Raw genomic sequence first — 21,941 nt, 5'->3', positions numbered from 1 at the left:
AGGTCTTCCATTCTGAGTATTGCAAAATTGTAGGTTGAACAAGCTCAATAACAGATTATTGTAATATCTATCGATGGATTTTAGTGCCTTAGTGAATGTTAAAGGCTCACTCAGACAGAGTTCTCATTGATTGGGATTACTGAATGTTTGTTGTCCTAATGCATGGATATTTCCACGCTTGTGGTCAGAAAAGCTGCAGTATGTGAATATCTTAGTTTAAAGAGTTCTATGTCAAATATCGAGATTATAAAGTATTCTCTGAGGATGTATAAAGACTTTCATTTATGGCCTGTCAAACCAGAGAGAACAATCTTCAAAAATCTTAACTACATTCCTGAACAAAATCAAATTCTGACATCACAATTACCTCATCATGTTAGCCATAATGAAAAGTGCCCCAAATTCACAATTTTAAAACTAATTAAATTGAGTTTCATACATTGCAATACACATGCACCCACAATGACTATTAAGTATGTAAAACGTGGAGAGGTGGATTCCCATCGGCAATCATCTTCAACCTCCACAAGGAGCACCTTGGGGCACTACTCATCAATAATTGCTTAAGAATTCAACAATACGCCAATGATACACAACTCTGCTTGAAAGTCTTCACTGCTTCATACAGTGAATGCCTCAAACACTCCCTGCACCTCATTCAGACTTGGTTGTCCAGCACGTACCCTAAGCTCAAACCCATCAAGACAAAATTCCTGTAAACAACAAACAACAACCAGTGCAAACCTTACTTAATGACTTGAACTTTAACAAAATCAAGCCTCAATTTGTATTCAGTGCAATTCACTTGGATTCATCTTGAACACCAATCACACCCTCAAGTCAAAACCAGCACCTTTGTTTACCTCCCTGACAAGCTTAACATTCTCTGTGGTTTTCAACCAGGAAACTATCATGCTGGATGCATAGGAGTGTAAAAAAGAAGGTAACACCTCTTCTCCATCTATGCACCTAGGGGCTGGATCAACACCTTTATATCCATCTGGACCACCCCAACCTTGCTCCAATTTTGGAAAGAGTTGAAGACACATCTCTTAAAAACACTAAAATACAATGCCAAAACAGCATACTTCCAGAACCACACTACCTCTCTAATCACTCGGCTGTATTTTTGCCTTTGACCCTGTAGAGTACTCCGCTTCTTTTTGCTTTGGCTAGGTTCACCTTATTGTGAATACATCATACATACATACATTCACACCTTTTAATAACCTTTCACCATAGAGGATACATTGCTACTACAACGACTTAATGACATAAATAAATACCATAGCCAAATCTAAGAACATGCACAGGAGACTCCAGCAGCCCAATCACGTTATGAACAACTCACCCAATATTTAAACATTCCTATTGAAGGTGTGGTGGTCAACAACTGGTATCAAAACTATAATCCATGTGAGGTGTTAAAGTGCTGGTATGTTTTAGATTTGTTTTTATCAGTTTCCTTGCCACAATTTTAGTGAATTACAGATTACATCACAATAATTCATAAAGCACTATTTATCTAGTGAAAGATTTGAACGTTTACCAATTGAGAAACCACCTGGACATCTGCAAAATATAGGAATATGCAAATGGTAAAATTGGTGAATCATGTAGTATTCAGGCAAAAAGGTTTGTAACATTCTTCTGTTCAATCATAAAGATGCCATTCATAAATCAGAAAACACACTGATTCATATACTTCCACAAAGGCGAAGACCAGATCATAAGTCTTCTCTTGTCAAGCTTTCAGCATCTGAAATTTCCTCCCGGAAGAGATAAAAGAAGAAACCTTCCCTTCTCCACTTGCATAATGAGTTGAAGACTCATTCCTAAATGAACGTCTTCTCCATTCGTAAGAAGACCTACTGCACCCAAAGGAGGCTTCATGAGGAGAATCCCTGCACCTGACCCTTCTAAAAATGTCACTGCTCTTTTCACATCCTACAACACTCCTCTACACTCTGTATCAGACACTATTCCTTTCGAGTTAGTAATGCTCAATAAGACAAAAATCAGCAAAGAAAAGGCGCAAATTCTGAATTTAAGCCATTTCAATTAAGATGGCTTCCAAGTCAAATGTCTGGGGACTGAATAAAAGATATATGGCTCTGACACTTAGGATCCGATTCCGCACTTTTACATGCCTTTGTAAATCGACCATGACATATCCAACTTCCTTTTAGTGAAAGTGCAGAAAAGGCATGTTCCTTTCTATTCAACTAATTATATAAGAATAGTCCCTAAACACTCATTTTATTTCCATTTTAGCTGTTGCAGGCCAATTTACAAAGGCATGTACAAAAGCCATACTACAGGAATACTACTATACGTACTTCAAAATGCCGTTGTGAAGAGGTCCCTTTGTTTTAGACATACCGCTTAGTAGCAAAAAACATTAACTTCATTAAAATATGTTAAAGTGATTTAATATAGTTGTATGCCTTTTGTATGTATTTACACAGCTGCATGTATGTGTCTGTAAGCAGACTGGATGGTGCAAGAACATACCAATACTGCTTGACAGGTTCTACCATTTCTTACAACAATATTTGGGCAGTTATGTTTGCATGTGTCTCCACCCAATAATTAGAACACTGTTTCAAGTTTCACATAATGGCACTCATACAACACAATTAGCTCTTTAAATTCCAGGATTTCGTTGCACTCCCATAATTTTAAGACAGTGAACACTTCATGAGAGCGGTAAAGAAGTTCAGAAAATGTGCAACGTTTACCGTGTCTCAATATTGGACAATTAGCAACCTCCTCACTTTCTAGATAGCTGTATATGTCATCTAAATATTTGTCATTAGTAAATTAGGGTAGTCCATAAGCGTGCTGATTGGTTGCCTTTACTGTGCTTTTGCTCGCCTTAATAAAACATTGTTTCACCACTCACGTACTACCTAGCGTACCTCAGCACCGCTTACCGAGATGAGTGCTGGCTCTCCTTTAAAATAGGCTATCCTCTTTAAAGCAATTCAAAGCACTGTCCCCTCTTTAGCAACTATTGACACATCACATTCCTTGCTGCTAACTACACTCAGACATCTTTTACTTCTTCCTGGTAATGTACACGCCTCTGCAGCCTGTCATGTGTACATATATGAAAAGTAAGGCATATGTAGCTATGTCATGTTTTGCTAATTTTATGTTGCACCCTTAAAATTCCACCCAACCGATGACCTTTATTTCCAATCAGACTGTATGCCACTTCATAATTAAGTAATTTAGTCCTAATCCATGGCTTTTCATTAGTTTTCTAACTGATAAGCCAATTGGACTATTGTTTTGTAACGATTAGGTTTATATTTTTAGTAGTTTGCAACTTTTTTCTTCAATTAAGTTTTGCGACGCTACAAATGTTTCCCCTTTGTGAAGTTTTCTGGATTAGTTTTACCTTTGTGTAGTGTGACATAATTTTCACTTTAATTGAACTCAGCCAAGAGGGAACATATATGCAGATTTCTTTTCACTGCAAATTGACCTTTTGAAGACCTTTTCTCTGACCTTTGGCAAATATTTGCAGAGCTTCACACTGCAAATTGAGCTTTCTTACTACATACACAAAAGTCCCCTTTTAATTTTGCGCTGGCAAGGCATTCAATTTTGCAACCTCCATGAACGCGCACAATTTTCCATAGAATTTTATGAAATTCCCAAAAAAGCTGTAACTTCACACACCTTCATTATCTTCTTTGAGAATCAGCCAGTGTTCATTTTTCAGTCTTTACAATGCTATTCAGGTATGTTTAAAGGCAACTGCAACATCTCAGACATTGCCATTTCTTTTTCTAGTCATAGGTAGCAGGACACAGAAGTACAAATGGTCCTTTGTACTTGTTTGAGTTTGCAGTGAAATTGCCAAATCTCTTCCATTGTGATAATTGTTTGGTTTTTCCTCGTGGATTCCCATATCCAACCTGACAGCTCTTTGTGCAGGTAGCCATGATGTGTTTTTTGACCAATCTTTTGCCTGTCGAGTTAACTGTCACTAATTAAATATGCGATTTAAAAAGGTTTCACATCTACATAGAAACATTGACTTGAGTAGGCTCTCTACATTTTAGTGAATATGTATATGAAAATGTATTATAAATCCCCAACAAGGGCTAATGTTTGGCTTTTCATCCACATATACAGTCATCCTGTCGATGTAAGTGAAAATGAGACAAATGATACTGGAGGCTTTGTTCCATCTGGCATTAGATAAAAGAATACTACTCAGGTGCGACGGGAAATGGCGTCAGTAGCTAATCTCCTCGACTCATGTATCTCACAATGTTTTAGAGTGTCTGATTTCTAAAACAGCTTTTTCAGCGCATCTGGTAAATATCATTTCTGCAGCTGTCAGCAGCGTTAGCCACATCTGCTCAAGGGACCGCTGGCAGCGGCATCAGAGCTACTTCCGGGTCCCACAACCTCCCACCACCAGAAACATTTTTTCTCTCACCTCACAACCTTCTGTGTACTGGCAGAAGTCCCTGCTTGCTGGTTCTTAAACTAAGAAAATTAGCATTGGAATAGGCAAGAGCTTCCTCTTTTCGAGCTTCCTATTACCAATAACTCCCCAAACCACCTGCGGACATGTCTGAATTTTCAGTTCTAAATTACAAAGTCTGAATTAGTGAATTTCAAGAGAATCCAGCCCAAAAATAGAAAGCTCTTCTCATTATTCAAAACTTTCTAAAATGTTTCCGGACTATCCCTGAACAAAACCAATACTGAGCAAACATTGGCCAGTACTCTCTCTCTTCCAAGCTGCTCTCATCAGAATATCAAAATCTAACTATGCAATCTGGATTGGCATTTATATCACTAATCCTTAAATCTGTGACCGGATGAGACATGATTTTGTGATGTGCTCAAAGATCCACAAAGGCACACCTCTTTCACACTGGAGGGGTTCTTCAAGCAAATGCTTCCTATAGAGTCAAGCATAGGCAAGAGCCGATGCTTAGAGGATGGAGACATTGAGAACTATGTCATAATAGTCTTCTTACCCTAGCTTCAAGTTCACACCTACCATATTGTTCTTATATACTGCCAATTGCTAACCTAGTTAGTTTATCCATTGTACACAGATTGTGATGACAACATTCAAAACTGTAAACGAATACAAGTTCCCGCATGCCTGTTAGTACAAATAGACCTGGAGTCCTGATAAACATCACCTCCTTGTCTGAGAGAGTTCACATGATAAATTGTACAACCCCTTTCCTGTTTTTTATTTTACTTAAAACACACAATCTCTGGAACCCTCTTCTCTCTGTATTCGCCTCTCACCCACTCTGTATCACCTTTCAGAGCCTGCATTAATTATAGCATTTTTGTATTTGCTGCTAATTGCTATTTCAATACTCAGTGCTTGCTCCTCATTTATTTTCTATCATGTTTTTCAGTATTTCACTTCTTAAAGATTCTTTATAAACTGTATGAGTTTGTAAAATTTAAAAAGAACTAAAAACCCAGCATAACTCATTGCATTTCATTCAATTACTCCATTTTAGAAAAGTATTACATTGCTTAGCCATCCCACCTAATAACATGATCCCTTTTTAAATTAAAATATTAGATTTTTTATTTGGAATGCATGTGTGAGGTAGGTTATGAGAACTGTGAGAATTTAAGATGATATGAGTTTCCCTATTAATCAATGATTTTCAGTGGGGTTTTAGATCTAAGAGGTTAGTAGATATTTGTGTTTTCATAATATTATTATAATAGGCATCTTGAGCCTTTAGAAATTGTGAATGCAAGCGTGTGCGCAATCAATTCTTTACCCCCGCATTCATTTATTAATTTAGAAACGTTTTTTGTTGGTATTTCAAATTTCATGGGTAAAGGGTGTAGGCAAATTTCTAGATCTATATTGTTTGTCCATTTTTAATAAAATGTGTTCATCATTCTGGAAAACACTTTTTACGGCTGCATTTCTGATTTTGTACATCCAGTGACTTAATAGGACCTGCATGTCTTCTATTATTTTTGTTGGGAGGGGCGAGGGTACGTACTATGGCTTGACATTCAGTGTGAATAGTTGCATTATGGAAAGGCAAAAGTGCATAATAACTGTAAAGAATTCATCCTTGTATTGCCCAGGTATTAAATGCTTCCCTGGGTACAAAGCTTACACAGACTAGTCATTGCAATGATGTCACTTATGGAATATAGATACAAAAATATATGCCAAAACCAACTTAACATGGCTGCTGTTTCCTCTTTCCTCTTCCCTGCGACCTATTTGGGCCCACATGGATATGATTTTTACAGGGAAGAGTGGGAGAACGTGGAATGGTAAGACATTCTTTTTGTACTTAATTTCCTTATGATTTTCAAAGTACTTTTGTATTTGGAAGATGGACACCAATGTATTTTCCTTGATCATCCCTAAAGCCAAATTTGATTATAGGTGTGCTTGTTTTCTTGGTGTCCCATATGACATTTCTATGCCAAATACAAAAATGCCAATTATACCATAAATAATAAATGTCTGGTTTAAGGTTAATGTTGTACACTGAATGTGAGGTCATATACTCTGATAACACATGCATTTTACAATAGTGATAGCAAGGGTTCTCATAATCCGTAGAGGAAGGGGTTGTCACTTTCATACACCAATATTGATTGATTACCTATAGTCAAAGAATATACATTTAATGGCATGCTTTTTTCTTTTTTTCAAAAGTATTTTAATTGTGATGTGGATTATGTGTTAGTAACAAACATGAAACAAAAATATGTTCACATTTTATAAGACTAAAGATTTTTATTTCACCAACAAAATTTAGTTTTTAGAAACTATGATTACATGAGAAATGTACCCAGTGTTAGTTATGTGGTATTTTTTGGGGGGAAACGTACAAAATAATTGTTTAAACAATGTAGATATTTGAATTATGCCTTTTATAGTAAATCCCTTGCCTTTAAGATAATTAACAGTTTCTATAAACCATAACACCATTGGCAGCTTATTTTGGTATTTATTTATTCAATTGGACAGTTTTTTTTAAAGCCTGAAACAGGGCAAAGGAAGGTTTTCCTAGAATTGTACAAAGCATGTATTCAAAATTCGAAGCAAATGTTTCGAATAATTTATAGAAAAGTGGTAGTAGTTAAGGACAACATATAGATATTTTTTTAAATGATGAAGAGACCATGTTAACATTAGGCAGCTATCCTGTATGGACAGAACATACACTTAGACCCTCATAATGAAGAAAAGATAAATATAGATCTACATTTAACAAATATTTTATATCAATAAGATTCCAAATCAAAACTAAATAACACTGTTTTTCATTCTGAATTTATAAATGGCAACAGGAACACAGCCAACAACTAATGTGTTTCGCCATTATTTGGCTTCATTGGTAGTGGTATTTTTATTAGCTTTTTTATATACACACACATTTTTACAATGTTTGCAAAATGTATCAGTGTTTTCCAAAATATACGTGGAGGTTGTTTGCATGAAAATTGTATGAAAACCCTCTTTCATGAAGGGGTCACCTACTCAATGTGTACCTACTCAATGTGCTTTGTATAGAGTACCTACAGTCATGCTGTGAACATTGCTAGCACAGGACATGCCCCTGTAGCACACATCCAGTTACCCAATTCCTACGAGGCATTTTCTGCTAAAATCTCATGGGCAAAAATTACACAGTTGGATTAGTGTAAGAAAAACTAAAATTACCACAAATACAAAACCCAATAGCTGAAATGTGTGTTAAAAACTGTGCCAATACAGTCTAAAGAATGTTGACTGTGCTAGTCTAAACAACAGGTCTACATGTTTCAGCCATAGTAATCAATATCTGATCATGGCCTTCCTCAGGACCTAGATGGTGATTGCAACCGCAATGACTATGTGATGGACTTAACGGTGATGTGGTTGGAGAAATACAACCTACAAAAACCTGTTGTCTCGTTTGTGAAGTAACCACAGGACTGTTGTTGTCACCTGTAGATGTACAGGTGGAAGCCTCAACTCACCTGGCAACAGCACAGGACATGAGGCACCGCTCTCTCTGTTGGTACCCCGGACCTTCCACAGGTCAGATATCAGATATTGATCACTATGCCTGAAACATGTATATCTGTTGTTTAGACCAGTGCAGTCAACATTTTTTAGACTGCATTTGCACTGTTTTTAACCTTGACACCAAGAGTTAACTAATAAACTCTTTTTTCTATTAGTAGCCAATTGTATATCACTTGTCACATCACTATTCGATGCACTGCAACCATCACCCTTTATACTCCTTATGCTTTGCATCAAATGGATTTTAGGAGATCCGATCAATAAATCATCCCTGAGCTCCTCCCTCACAGTGAGGGGGTTGTAGCCCTTGGCTACACTAGGATTTGCAAACAAGAGGAGATCCCAGATGATGGAGCATGCCACCTCGGTGGGTGATGGGTTTCCATCCTCTTAATATGACTTCCCCCATGTTCTAGTTGGAGTCGTATGCTTGTACTTTTCTGCTCTAGAGCCATTTCCAGCTCGACAGACCAGTGGTTTATTTGTTTGATATGTAATTGTGTTGGGGAATTCTTCCATGCAGGTCTTTAAACTATTTCCCTGAGACCCTCTACCTATTGTAGTGTATTGTTTATAGAAAATAAACGTCAAACATATCTTAGATACAATTATTTTTGACTAACCAATTTGGGGACTAAGTACTTTTCATTGAACGACTAAGCTGTTATAGACTAAGGGGTTGATTACAAGATTGGCGATCTTGCAGCAGTCTACCACACCAGAGCCCAGATGCAAGGTTATCAAACCCAAAGTCCCACCGCCCGCCGGATTATGAGTTTAATCCTGGCGGGCAGTCCTCCTGCGGCAGTCCCACAGCGGTGCCTTTTAAAAGCTCAAAGGAGAGCCAATGAAAGGAACTGCCATGGGAGAGCCTCAGCACGTTCCTGCACAGGGAGAAATGCACCATGTCATGCATTTTTTCCTGTGCAGGAACTGAATGTGTAAACATGGAGGGAGGCACAACATATGCCTCCATGGATGCATTCCCCTGCACAGAGGCAAGGGCCCCCTGAGTTGCATCACTGCCACCCTTTCTGTGGCGGGCTCACCACCATGGATAGAGTTGCAGTGAGGCAACTCGTAATATCCTTGGTAGTGCCACATCGGCACTGCTAGCATATTGCGGTCTCTGACCGCTGCACCACCGCCGCCGGATCCTTGATCCCCAGCGGTTGTGATGGTCCTGTGGCAGTCCGACCACCAAACTCGGAATACAGCAGTCAAGCCGCCAGTCCGGCGGTGGCTGCACCGCCACCATGGGTTAGGCAGGCCGATGGACCGCTGAACTCGCAATTAACCCTTGGCGGGTAACCCCGCTCCGCCAGTGGAGTTTGCAGAGATTTGCCTACTCCCTGCTCCGCTGCAAACGTGAAGGTAGGCAAAACTCCTCCTCCATGATGGAGTGGAGTTAGCCACTCCCTCCCCCCTCCCAAATGATTTAAAAATGAAAAAAGAAGGCCCTTACCTGCTTGTCTGCCGCCTCCCCTGCCTGGCCGCTCTCCTCCCTGCTCCTCGCATCCTTCAATGCAAAAAACACTGCAGCAGGCAGGGGAGGTGGCAGACAAGCAGGTAAGTGCCTTCTTTTTGGGAGGGGGGAGGGAGCGGAGCGGAGCGAAGCGGAGCGAAGCGGAGCTCCACTGAGTTTTTCTCAAAGTCCATGGAGTTCCGCTTAAAGGCACTACACCAGCTCCACCCACCCTTACTCGTAATTAGGACCTAAGTGATTCAAACAACATTCTGTTATGTCTACTATTAAAACAGATACCCCATTCACAGTGGCTCTGGAAATGTGTTCATTTGCCTTCACTTTTAGAAGTCCCAGACAACTTATTAAACAGCAGGCACGGGCAACAGTATTCAGGGTCTAGTTCTATATCAGCCTACCTTCCAACTCTCATTTCTAGCATTCTATTGAACACCATTCCTTTGGTCTTTGTATATACAGTTTTAAATTATTGCTCTTAAAAATCCTGAACACTTTAAGGAGCACTGTAACACTACTAGGGCATGGCCTAATTAAATAATTGTTGCATGCATAAAACACAGTAGGAGTATAGTAAAATAATTTCACCAACAATGGAATCGTCATTTTTTGTTGAAAAGGACTATGCAATGTATCTTCCTATGGCATTAGCACAAGATTTAAGAATGAATTTGGGCTTTGAAAATATCCTGAAACTTCTCTGCATTTTTACTGGACAGATGAGACTCTCAGCATTTGGGACTAAATGCTTACTTACTTTTCTTGGTCTATGTCAAGAATCTGTTGTAGTCCACTAAACAACATGATGAAAAAATTGTGTTGACAATCCAGATAGAAATATATTTAACTAATTAAGAAGACCTTAACATTATGCAATGAATCAATATGGTGTGTGAAAAATATTAAGCAGGACATATTGTCATTTTCTAGATTTACTTGTCCAACACATTCCATGTTTTTGATTAATGTATTGCTTCTGTGAATATTCTTTCACCGTCTTTCAAGTGATTAGCCCACCATTCAATGAACAGTACACATGTCAAATTGCAAATAAAATCTTATATAGGATCCTGGTCATATATGATATGATATGGCTCAGCACCATATGTTTTGCAATTATGTTGGTAACTGCTAATTACATGAACTATAGTGTATTTTCAATTATGATGAATATTGTTTAAACACTTTTAAAAGTTTCTCCTTAAAGGGAAAAAAATCACAAAAATCCAAGTCTAGTAGTAGATACTGGTCTACAAGTAACTCTACAAGTCTCTAGAAGCTCTGATTTCCCCATGCCTTGTACGTACTTGTTACATTGGCAAAAACCATGTATATTGCCTTTCTTCACTTGATGTAATAATACGTGCACCTGCTAATATGTGAAATACGTTTTTAACTTGTGGTCCCTGTGTTTAGTGTAAATAATTTTACATGATGCTGTCACTCATTCTCATCAAATTTAATTTGCATGGATCCCTTCGAATATTTAATTGTTCTTGGAAGACTTTATTTTTCGACTAAAAGGTTGCATTGAATAATATATTTGTAATATTTGGAGGACATGACAATAACAACAAATTTGAGGTACATTCATAAAGTTTTTCTTACTGATGTGGGGACTCATGGCTACTGTAGCCACTGTCACTTGAGGTGTTGGAATAGCCAAGGGCAAGTCAATTTGGGAACGTCTATAATAGCAATTGATTCAATCTCTTGTTGTAGTACAGTAGTGATTAATAAAGGAGGCTCTAAAATACTTAGAGAAGGTCTTTGGAAACAGCTTCATATTTAATGGAATATTATAGAGGGGATGTAGAAAGTAGCAATCTTTTGCTAAGTGGAGTTTATAATTTGTGCTTGGCTACTATTGTGCCTGCGTTGTAGTCATCTGCTGGGAAACAGATCAATACAAAGCTGACAGGCTAACACTTTTCACTGATTGTCCTGCCTTGCTTCTTACAGACTTGTTTTCTTTCTTGGTTTAGGATGGACACCAGAGACGAATATGATGGTTCTGTAATGACTATCGAAAAGGCTGTCCAATTACTGTGCTCCGGGGATGAGAAGTGTCAGACTTCAGGGGCTCACTTCATCCAACACACTTGCTTCCAAGATGAGAATGCCAAAAACCAGGTAATCCTCCCAGAGATTGATATGATATATGGATTGTGGTGTAACATCCAGTTTACTGCCACATATAAACCACAACCACACTGGTCTCACATTCACAGTGCTCCAGGTACCACAGTACTCCCACATCCGTAGCCATCCAACATCCCAACTACGGTTGATATGAGTGTCTGCTACCATATCCACACAGCCTCTACACCAGCGCAGCTCTCACATTAACACTTTACTGCTACATCGGCTACTCCGCTACCATTTACATGCAGCTACTGCACCAGCACTTCTTTGTATTACCAGTCGTCCCAATGCTAATGCTACCGGGCCTACATTCCTACAACGTATTTTGAGATACAATCTCCAGACAGCTGCTAAATTGCACAGCTCCCACAGTCACATTGTTCACGCATCCACTTTGTTATCCTAGCCACATTGTTACTTCATCCTTAGTTCTTATATGCAACTACCACATCCATAACACAGTCAACGTGGATAATTCCTTAGCACATTCACTGCAACACTCTTGTATATTTCCCCACTGCAACATTTTTACTGTTATACACACACTACAGCACTATCATTCCTACTCACACTGCCCCAAAGTTAAGATATTCAACCTAGCAGTGGCCTGTCAGTGTTTTAGTCAACGTTTCAAACAATAGAGGTTTTTTTATAGTAAAATTGCTACTCTGCATGTGCTACATAAAGGTAAATTCAGATGGTCCATTCTATATTTCTGTGAACGGCTGATCGGGTAGGGATTCTTGCTTAGTTGAATCTATCTTAAATTGGAGAGATTTTTGTTTTCAGATTTTTTGCCCCTGGACACGAAAGTCAGACATTATTATACTGAGAAGATTCAAATCAATAAAATGTACACATGTACCAAATTTGCAGTAGTTTGAAAAAAATGGCAGCCCCTCCAAAGTATTGCTTATGCCCTTTTCATCAAACTTTTGTGAAGAAAACACTGCTCTTGGGTATCTTGGTGCAATTACTGGAAATTCAATTTCCTCTACAGATCCGTCTTTATTAGCTTTCTACATTTATTTATTTATTTTTATTTATTTAAACTTATAATGCGCACAGCTACCCGCAGTGGGTTTCCCGGCTAGAATATTGGACATGTTTTTCAAGCACTCTGTTAGAGAGTCTGGACATCTAGTCCATGGAATGATAATGCTCCTGCCCCTTTGGATATAAACAGACAGGAGTAGAACGATATTGAGATACTAGGCTGTTACAATAATCCAGCCTACAATTGATTGGTAATGATGATAATGATTTGTGGGCAGGGGATCACAGTGGCAACATCAGCCTCAATTTAGTTAACTGGCGGACACAGCTAGTTACTACTGCCCCTGCCTGGATTTCATCGTCAACTCTCCTTCAAAGGTAACTCCCAAAGTCCTAAACTTTGAGGCCTCACTTATGTTTTGTTCGAGGTTTAAAGGGGTGGATGGCCCCTTGGTTCCCAAGAAAAATATTTTTGTCTTAGTACAACTTAGTTAACTGGTTTCTATGCTGGACCTTGCTTAGGTGTCAATGAATCTCCACCACAGAATAAGTGTCATGGGCCAATCTTAGATACACCTGAAACGCATGTACATATCATTATACCCCAATTTCTATATTGTGAAAGATGGTGAATAATAAGATACATATTGTAACAAAGAGGAGTCATTGTAGACCTAGGAAGCCTTGAGATGCATATTAGCCCAAAGAATCAAAGAAAAGTACAAAACCATTTCATTGCTGTCAAGTCAGCCCTTGCAACTGTGCAAGTCTTTGAAGGAGAATAGGAAATGCCAAAAATATGAAAGACAGTGAATAAGCCTGGCTTCACCAACAGGGAGCCAGTCCGCTCATCAGCAAATGCAAATGCATCATTTATTGTATTTATTTATTTATTCAGTTTGTAAAGCGCGACAGCTACCCGTTCGGGTTTCCCGGCGCTGATTGACAAAAGTAACCTGATACCCAACAAAGTGAGATCTACTGATTAAAGAACCAAGTTTTCACAGCTCTTCGAAAGCAAGCATGGTTGACCTCCGTGCGAACAGCCAGAGGGAAGGAGTTCCAGAGTCTGGGTCCTAGGTTGGCAAAAGCACTACCCCCCATTCTGGACAGTCTATACTTGGGAACACAGAATAAATATTAAGAAGAGGAACGGAGCGAGCGGGAAGGAGAATAGGGCTTAGCTAGCGACTGAAGATAAAGGGGAGCTACACCCATTTTGATCTTGTGCATGTAGCATAGCGCCTTGAACTTTACACGGCTTTCTATGCGGAGCCAATGGAGTTCCCTCAGGCGCTCCGTAATGTGGTCTGATTTATTTTCATCATCCCAGAAACCCATTAGAAAACCTTTGGCCCTGTGTTCTGGTCTGAAGTCCATTAGGAGAAGTAATAGATAGTTGTTAAGGTCTAGATGCCATTGGAGTCGTGAACCAACAAGTTGTTCTTCTATTATATTTAATACCAGTAAGTTTGTCAAAGACATACAATAAGAAATTACAGTGTTATTTAGTTTAGTTTTATTCAGGAATGGGTTGATCAGATCTGTTTTTATATGCTCTAGGATGATGTCCTTACTAATAGAGATGATGATATTCAGGCACATGAGCAGGGCATTGAGGCCCTTTACCTCCTCCTTTATCTCTGGAAAGACTCTCTCCTTGTGCCTGTGCAGCCTCATCGCTTGATACATCAGGCGGCATGTAAACCCCCTCTAAGGTCTGGAGTATGTCTGTGACACACTCTCATCCTGATAAGTGACAGCTCAGGTAGTCTTTTCTCACTCTTGGCAGCTCATAACATAATAAATGGACCATGATAGACTGTAGTCCCTTGACCCGTCAGTTCTGCTGCTGGAAAGGAACAAGAATTTTTCTATGAACTCAGGTAGTCTGCTTAATCATCGTCAACCTCTGCTAAGAAACCACTGGGCTCCTTGCAGCAGTGCACCTCTTAAAGGGTAATTCATAGAACTGCACAGCCGATAAGCTACAGTATCATCTTAACTCTTACCACCTTAACCCTTTCAGGTAAATAATTTACATGGTATCGATAAGCTGATCACCCTGCTACCAAGCACAAACCTGAATGTCCAGCAAGCTGCGGCCGGAGCCCTCAGGAACATAGTCTTCAAGAATACTACAAACAAGATTGAAACAAGTCGGAAGGGAGGAATTAGAGAATCTGTGAGCCTGCTCCAGAGGTCAACGAATCCTGAAACACAAAAGCAGCTGACAGGTACATGTGTGTGTGTGATGAATGCTAGATGTATGAGAGACAGCCATGGAAGGCGGTAAGAGGAAGAGATCATGATGTCTATTTGATTAGGCACCCTAAAGCTTTTGCACCCATAACCTCATCCATAGGCCTATATTGTGCAAAGTTGGTTAATGTAAGAGACATCTTGTCAGGCACCCACACACTTGGGTGATCCTCACCCTCTACAATCAAAACCAAGTACAGTGCAGTACTGAACTCTCATCAAATTCCTGTGCCTGGCTTCAAACTTCATCCATGAACCATACCCCCCAAGAATGCGCATACCCTCTTCTTTTGCAAGTTAGCCAGCCTTCTTTATTTTAAACTGACCTCCAACTCTCTGCACTGAGCATTTGTCTGGTTGCCGCGAGGCTACCTTCTATAGTCCTCCTTGACCTGAAGCAGTGGAACTCATTGCCCCTGGAATCACAATTATTGTCGCACCTACCAACATTTAAAGGATCCCCAGATACCATGTCTTTTGTTAAAAAAAAGTCCTTAAGATCCTGAGAAAGTGTAAACTAAGGTAAATGTTGACGTCTTTGAAATACATCCAAGCTTTGCCATGTGACCATATTGCATGATTACAGGCATATCGCTATATGTACCCTAGCATCAGTTCCCTGATATGCATCCAATTAGGCTGAAGAAGTTGTGTGCTTGACACAGAAAACGTATTGCCAAACAAATTCACTCATTAGCTTATGCTCAATGGCACCTTGCAGTGTTGCAAAAATAAAAGGAAGCATGGCCAATCAGTCTAGTGAAAGGTGATTCCCCTCCCTCTTAGTTTGCACCTCACTCACACTTTACAACTACATGGTAGTGTTCTGGCAGTATCTAATTGGGGGTATCCCATTTTTGTCTGTACTACATGACTTGTAGCGATGCTCCTTGCTGTTAAATTCACGTACATATTAGGAATTGTGGCTATTTCATTAATGACATGCTACAGCTAGGAGGACAGAGGAAGTCTGGATATGGTTCTGTCCAAACGTATAGATGGTATTGCGGGGTGCTCTCCGTGGAGTGGTATAGAACTGGACTATGTAAGGTTATCTCTATAGAGTGTTTATAAGGGATGGCTTTTTAAAGTTTCCATTAGGGAGTAGAACCATTGAGTACATTTTGTCCATTAGTAAGCCCAGATGAGACTAAGAATGCCATCTTGAGATGCCCGAGGCAGCAGACGCTCAAATCGTGACCCGATCATGCTTTCTCTTTGGGTTGATCTCAACTCTTGTGACAAACGAGGCACATCTGTCATTGTGGTTTGCATGCAAAGAGTGCATGTGTATCATTTTAAGAAAGAAGGAATCACCACACCACGTCCCTCTCTATTTCATCCTACAGGGCTGCTTTGGAACTTGTCTTCCACCGACGAACTGAAAGGGGAGTTAATAAGAGAAGCCCTTCCTGTTTTAACAAACTGTGTCATTATTCCTTACTCTGGATGGTCAGACGGCTACCACAGCGGGACTCAGAAAAGTCAAATTGACCCTGAGGTTTTCTTCAATGCCACTGGCTGTTTAAGGTGAGTTGGTGATCACATGCTACCGCCACCAGCTCAAAACCTGCAAATGGAATTGACTCCAATGACAGTCAGATTGGATGGACAATTGTGTTGCAGCTTAAAGTATGTATGTTTAAGTTTTGAAGCCCTGGTTGGGGGGACTAAAAGTGCATCATAGATGGTAGAAAAATAAAAACACCCCTAAAGGTGATAATAAAAATGAGGGCAACTCAGACACTAACTACTTGCAAGATCATTCATCTAGAAGTTTGCACAAACACAGCGGGTGCGGAATTGTATGTCAGAACATCAGCAAATACCATTAAAAGCAAATATCAATTCCATATTAACAACTACCATGCTATTGTCAAGAGACGTATATATAGTGAAATTTCGATTTGCCATTCTGAGCCCAAATTTTCTCAATTTGATAATATCATGTAAATTGAAATTGTGAAGGCAAATCTTTTGCGGGTTGATATTAAAACTCACGACTGGGTGTGTTACTCCAGAGACAAAGAACGAGAACCCACAATAGATCCTACTCTCTGTTCATCATTAAAGAAGCATTTTAGCAGCTAAAAATTATTTATGGTAATAATGTAATGCCTTATTATCAGCGATAAGGCATGGGTGGGGCATTAGGGAAGTAATGACGTCCTCAAAGTCCTTAAATATTTAGTCTAATGATTTTCACACCTACTTTCTGCACTGAAAATTACTGTCATAAGCAGTACGACTGTGTGTGCGAATTGGGGATGTATGACGTTACAACACATACTTTTACAACGCATACCTTACAACGCATTTTTTACAACGTAACATCCATTACAACGCATTCCATTACAACGCATGCCATTACAACAAATTTTTAAAAATACCTTTACAACGCATAGTACCTTTACAATGCATACCATTACAACGCATAACATTACATTGCATGTATGGTAAGTATTGGATAGTGTAGAGGTAAAAATTACTATTCTAACTCCAGGGGGGTGCAACAGTAGGGTAAGTGTTGGATAGTGTGGGGGTAAAAATTACTATTCTAATTCCAGGGGGGTGTAACAGTAGGGTAAGTGTTGGATAGTGTAAGGGTACTGTGCGTTGTAATGTTATGCGTTGTAATGGTATGCGTTGTAATGACATGCGTTGTAGTGGTATGCGTTGTAGTGTCATGCGTTGTAATGGTTGCGTTGTATTGGCATGCGATGTAATGAATGTTGTGTTGTAAAAGTTTTGTTGCAATGTTAGTGCGTTGTAAAAGTTGCGTTGTAAAGGTTGTTTCCCGCGAATTGGATATGAAAACATCCAAACACCGAATATTTGTATAAGATGTTGGACAAATGATTTCACTGCAAGGAAATGTGTTATCCTGGTCATAATAAATAGAAACGTAGGACACATTTACAAGGAAGTAACACAGCATGGTGCTGCCGGCCATTTGGCAAAGCCATGCTGCGTTACTTCCGAAGCAAAGGGATGTGTCACATTTACAACAATATGATGTATCCCTGAGCTCTACCCTGCTCTGGCGCACAATTAGCTGCCATTGTGAAAGGGTGCCTGCGTTGTGGGGATGATTGTTTTTGTGCAGGAAGGCAAACCTTCCTGCACAAAAACATTCACAAGAGGTGTTTTGCTCTTTCTATGTGTGCTGCAGAAAAAGAAAAAAACAAGGAGAAATAAAAGTAATTCTTCTTGTTGCACCTCCTTACGCCTCCCCTGAGGAGGTGTAGAATTCTGACACATTCCCAGATTTACGAAACGTGGTAAATCTGGAAATGTGGCAGAATCCATGGGTGTTGCATGGGAACACCCACAGCAACACCCATGGAATGCCCCTCTCATGCAAAGTGCTGCATGAAAAGGGCCATATTTACAAGGACACGAAATGCCATGCAGGGTGGCTTTAAATGGCCTTGTAAATATGGAGCAGCGCACTGCGCCGTTGGGTGCATCAAAGTGACGCACAAGCGGCGCAAGGGGCTTGTAAATATGCCCCATAGTTTGAAATGTTAATGCGAATATGAGTGATACCTTCCCATGTGGATTATTCATTATGTGGGCAATCCACATGAGTAATTGTGGTGCAATAGGAGTACTCATGGAAATCGTTGTCTTTACGTCATTTCCATAAGTACTGTTAAGAGATTTTGCAAATACCCATTAGTTGAGAACATAATACTAAATCTGTTGTTTACTCATAGTCACTGAGCAAAGTGCCTGCCACATTTTGTGTCAGCAGAATTTAACATATAATCTGGGTAATGGAGCTGGACAATGCATATTAAGCATGTGCTGTTTTTAAGTAGTGGTATTGTAAGTTTGAACTGCATCTAGTTGCCCAAATTAAATGTGAGTTCATGAGATCTGGCATTATCATAGACCATGGCACCATCTGGCATTATCATAGACCGTGCCATCACTACTCACTCACGAACTAATTGTTTACTTTATCAATGTATGTATTCTCAGGAGCCCTTTCATGAGTAACCCATCAGGAGAGTAATACCCTATCACCCAGTCCCACTAGATAGGACTGGGTATCACTTGTCTGTGGTTGACGAGGTTTACTCGATCACTGAGTAAAGGATCCGAAAACAATTCAATATCATATTAAATTGTTAATAATAAAGATTCCCGTTATTGAATACCTCCACAAGTCTTAAATAGCCAGACCCTCCAGGATTTCGCGATTTCGCGGTTTGCCGCAAAATTGGCACTTTAGTAAAAATGCTGCAATTTTTACAAAAGTGCCCGCGAAATCGGCACTTTTGAAAAAATGCCGCGATTTTTACTTAAGTGCCCGCGAAAATGAAGGAGGTGGGGAGTGATGTGGGTCAGCTCTTTATCAATTTCTCAGGGTCTCAGTTACTCTCAATTCGATATATGTTTCTCTTTCTTCACAGTGTGCAATGTTTTAGGTGCAGTTCCCTGCACATAACATATTTAGCATGTACACAATTAAATAAAGCATGTATTTTTGCCTACAGAGGGACATTTTATATATATGACTATGAACTGGTTCAAAAGAGCAGCGAGAGAGAGGCTTAATAACAAGACCACTTGCCAAGGGGTTGACTTCTTTAACACAAACATACACTAAAGGTTTTCCATTTTTTGTTTTTATATAAAATCACATTGCTGCCCTATAAATTTCTAGTAGGCATGTTTCAGTTTACAAAAACCTGCAAGTGTGGAAATAGGATGGCTATTTTATGACTATAACAGCCACCAATGGCAGAGCTTTCAAAGCAGTGTTTATTTAAAAACGCTCAGTCGTGCTCTTTCCTTCAGCCTTCCTATCATCTTTGCTAAGAGTACACCATGTCCTTATGTTATAAGCCACCTTGCTGCAATGTACTTTTAGCTCGCTTATACATTGAGTTTTATAGTGAACTATCTATTGTCGAAGGTTCCTAAAGGGCTCCCATCAGCCCGAGATCCAGCAGACAGCGTGTACCTGCCTTACATGTCCTATTGCACTGGCTGATACATTATAATGAAGAAGAGCTAGGCAGTGTTTTCAATATACATACCAGCATGGGCTAAGGTCCCATTTTACGCATTAATATCGCCATTGCTACAAATGAGGACAGTAACTCCACGCTGAATGCTTAGATTTTATACATTTCATACCTTTCACTTGTACACCACTTTATGCTTTACCTATTTACCTAATGTCAAAAAATAGTTCTGTACAAGGTCACTCTGATTGAAAGGGTAAAAAAGCAAACAGAGCAGCAGACTTTTCATATAAATGTATATTTTCTACCTTCAACAAGCAATTATGCATTTGCCAAATGTCCTCGTATTTGTGTCTGAATGATTTAATTCACTGTATGTCATTTATGGATCTTAATGCTTATAATCCTCGCTAGGAGAAATCCATGTCATTTCTCTGTGATAGTCAATACAGGGGAATTGAATTGAAGTGAAGTGAAGTTGTTTTTTGAGCCAGGAGGCAGATCACTTACTTGGCAAATGTGGTCGGTCATTCCCAGTAGCCAGGTTGTGCATCCAAAACATTAGCAGGTAGATTGGTGCAGGCCTTGAACTCATAAAAACGTTACTAGACTTGGAGGTCTAGTGACTAAAATAATCCACTGATTTCAAATGATGTGGTCATAGGCAAATACTTTCATTCATTGAGCCGCCATTTCCTTCTTTATCACATATGACAGCACCTCCAAATGTGCGATTTCAGCATGTCTGCTGTACAAAAAACCTTTGTTTGATTTAATAGACTATAAACTTTTTTCAAAAAATAAAATACAAATCTAGCCACATATAGGATACTCTTGACCCCTGACTTGCCTCTTAGTTCATTAACATCATTGTCATCAGGGCTGGGGCAGGAAGGTTTCTCAAATCATGTTTAAAAACGATCACTTCATAAATGCATAACTAAAGCATGAAGTGGTAGCACACTGTTATTTGTAATCAGCAGATTTTCCATTGAAATGGCCACAAACTTTCCCATTGGTATGCAGCTTTAATGAAAAAACATACAGTGTACAAATAATTATGTTTAGAAATAGACTTTTTGCAAATATGAGTCATTTGTACATCACCAAGCAAAGTGTTCTTTATTGTTTTGCCCCTATTTAACTCTTTGTTTGCATTACACTTCATCAATCATAAAAAAATTAGCTTTCGCAATTTATGCTATATTTTGAAATATTTAAACATTAAGGCCGAAACCCACTAAAGTATTTCTTTACATGGCGGATGCTGCCACTTTCGTGGTCAACCCTCCTGTGCACTGCTGGTCCATCCTTCATAAGGTGAATTTTCAACAGCTGCCTTGTCAGAGGGAGTAAGTCTGCCAGCATGGGGGGTGGAAAATCCGCCAACCCGAGTCAAAAGGAGGCTGTTTATTGTTTCATTAAAAACAAAATACAGGGTTTTACTGTCATTTCAGTAATGCCATTTGAGCCACATCCAGTAAGGCGACCCTAAGCTTAGCTGCCCATCTATCCGTGTAGGACAGAATAAACCTTTCAAATTCAGAAGTTGCTTTAATATATAAAAGTATGGGTTGTCTCAACGCATCACGATATATTTTAAATACAGGCACATTGGACATGAAAGGTGAGGGGGTAACATGGCCAACTAGAGCATGGGCGTTAATTCACTAAAATGCTAGGAGTAGTGGAAGAGACATCACAGGAAATTACATCACATCAGGGCCTATTTCAAAGTGGAATACGCTGCTAAAACAGTTTCCATTGTTTTAAAGCTGAAAATGAATGATTATGAGTAAAATAAAGTGCCGCAAAAATGGTGCTAAATTTCCATATTTGTGCCGCTAAATTTCCATATTTGTGCCGCTAAATTTGCTAATCCATGCCGCTATATCCTGGGGGGTCTGAATAGCGATCATGCAGTGCCATTTGCTTACCAGGTGCAGCTGGTTTACAAAAGTATTATCCACGTAAGCCTTAAACACAAGCTCTGCAATCCAAATTTTTATAAATGGTATTTAAA

The 21,941-nt window shown here is 39.4% G+C and overlaps 1 protein-coding gene across 2 annotated transcripts in view; it reads left to right on the top strand.

Annotated features, from left to right (window-relative positions):
* Positions 1–21,941, top strand: part of PKP1 (plakophilin 1) — a 206,730-nt gene that overhangs the window by 114,108 nt on the left and 70,681 nt on the right. Inside the window, exons 4-7 of one of the 2 annotated variants that reach the window (XM_078644195.1) lie at positions 6,280–6,303; positions 11,522–11,669; positions 14,707–14,914; positions 16,289–16,469. In XM_078644195.1, coding sequence (XP_078500321.1) covers positions 6,280–6,303; positions 11,522–11,669; positions 14,707–14,914; positions 16,289–16,469 — 561 coding nt within the window. The remainder of the gene's footprint in view (positions 1–6,279; positions 6,304–11,521; positions 11,670–14,706; positions 14,915–16,288; positions 16,470–21,941) is intronic. The other variant, XM_078644196.1, reaches the window with a different exon arrangement.

This window comes from Lissotriton helveticus, chromosome 5_1, assembly GCF_964261635.1.
Source record: "Lissotriton helveticus chromosome 5_1, aLisHel1.1, whole genome shotgun sequence".
Taxonomy (NCBI): domain Eukaryota; kingdom Metazoa; phylum Chordata; class Amphibia; order Caudata; family Salamandridae; genus Lissotriton; species Lissotriton helveticus.
This window is presented reverse-complemented; position numbering and strand designations above follow the sequence as displayed.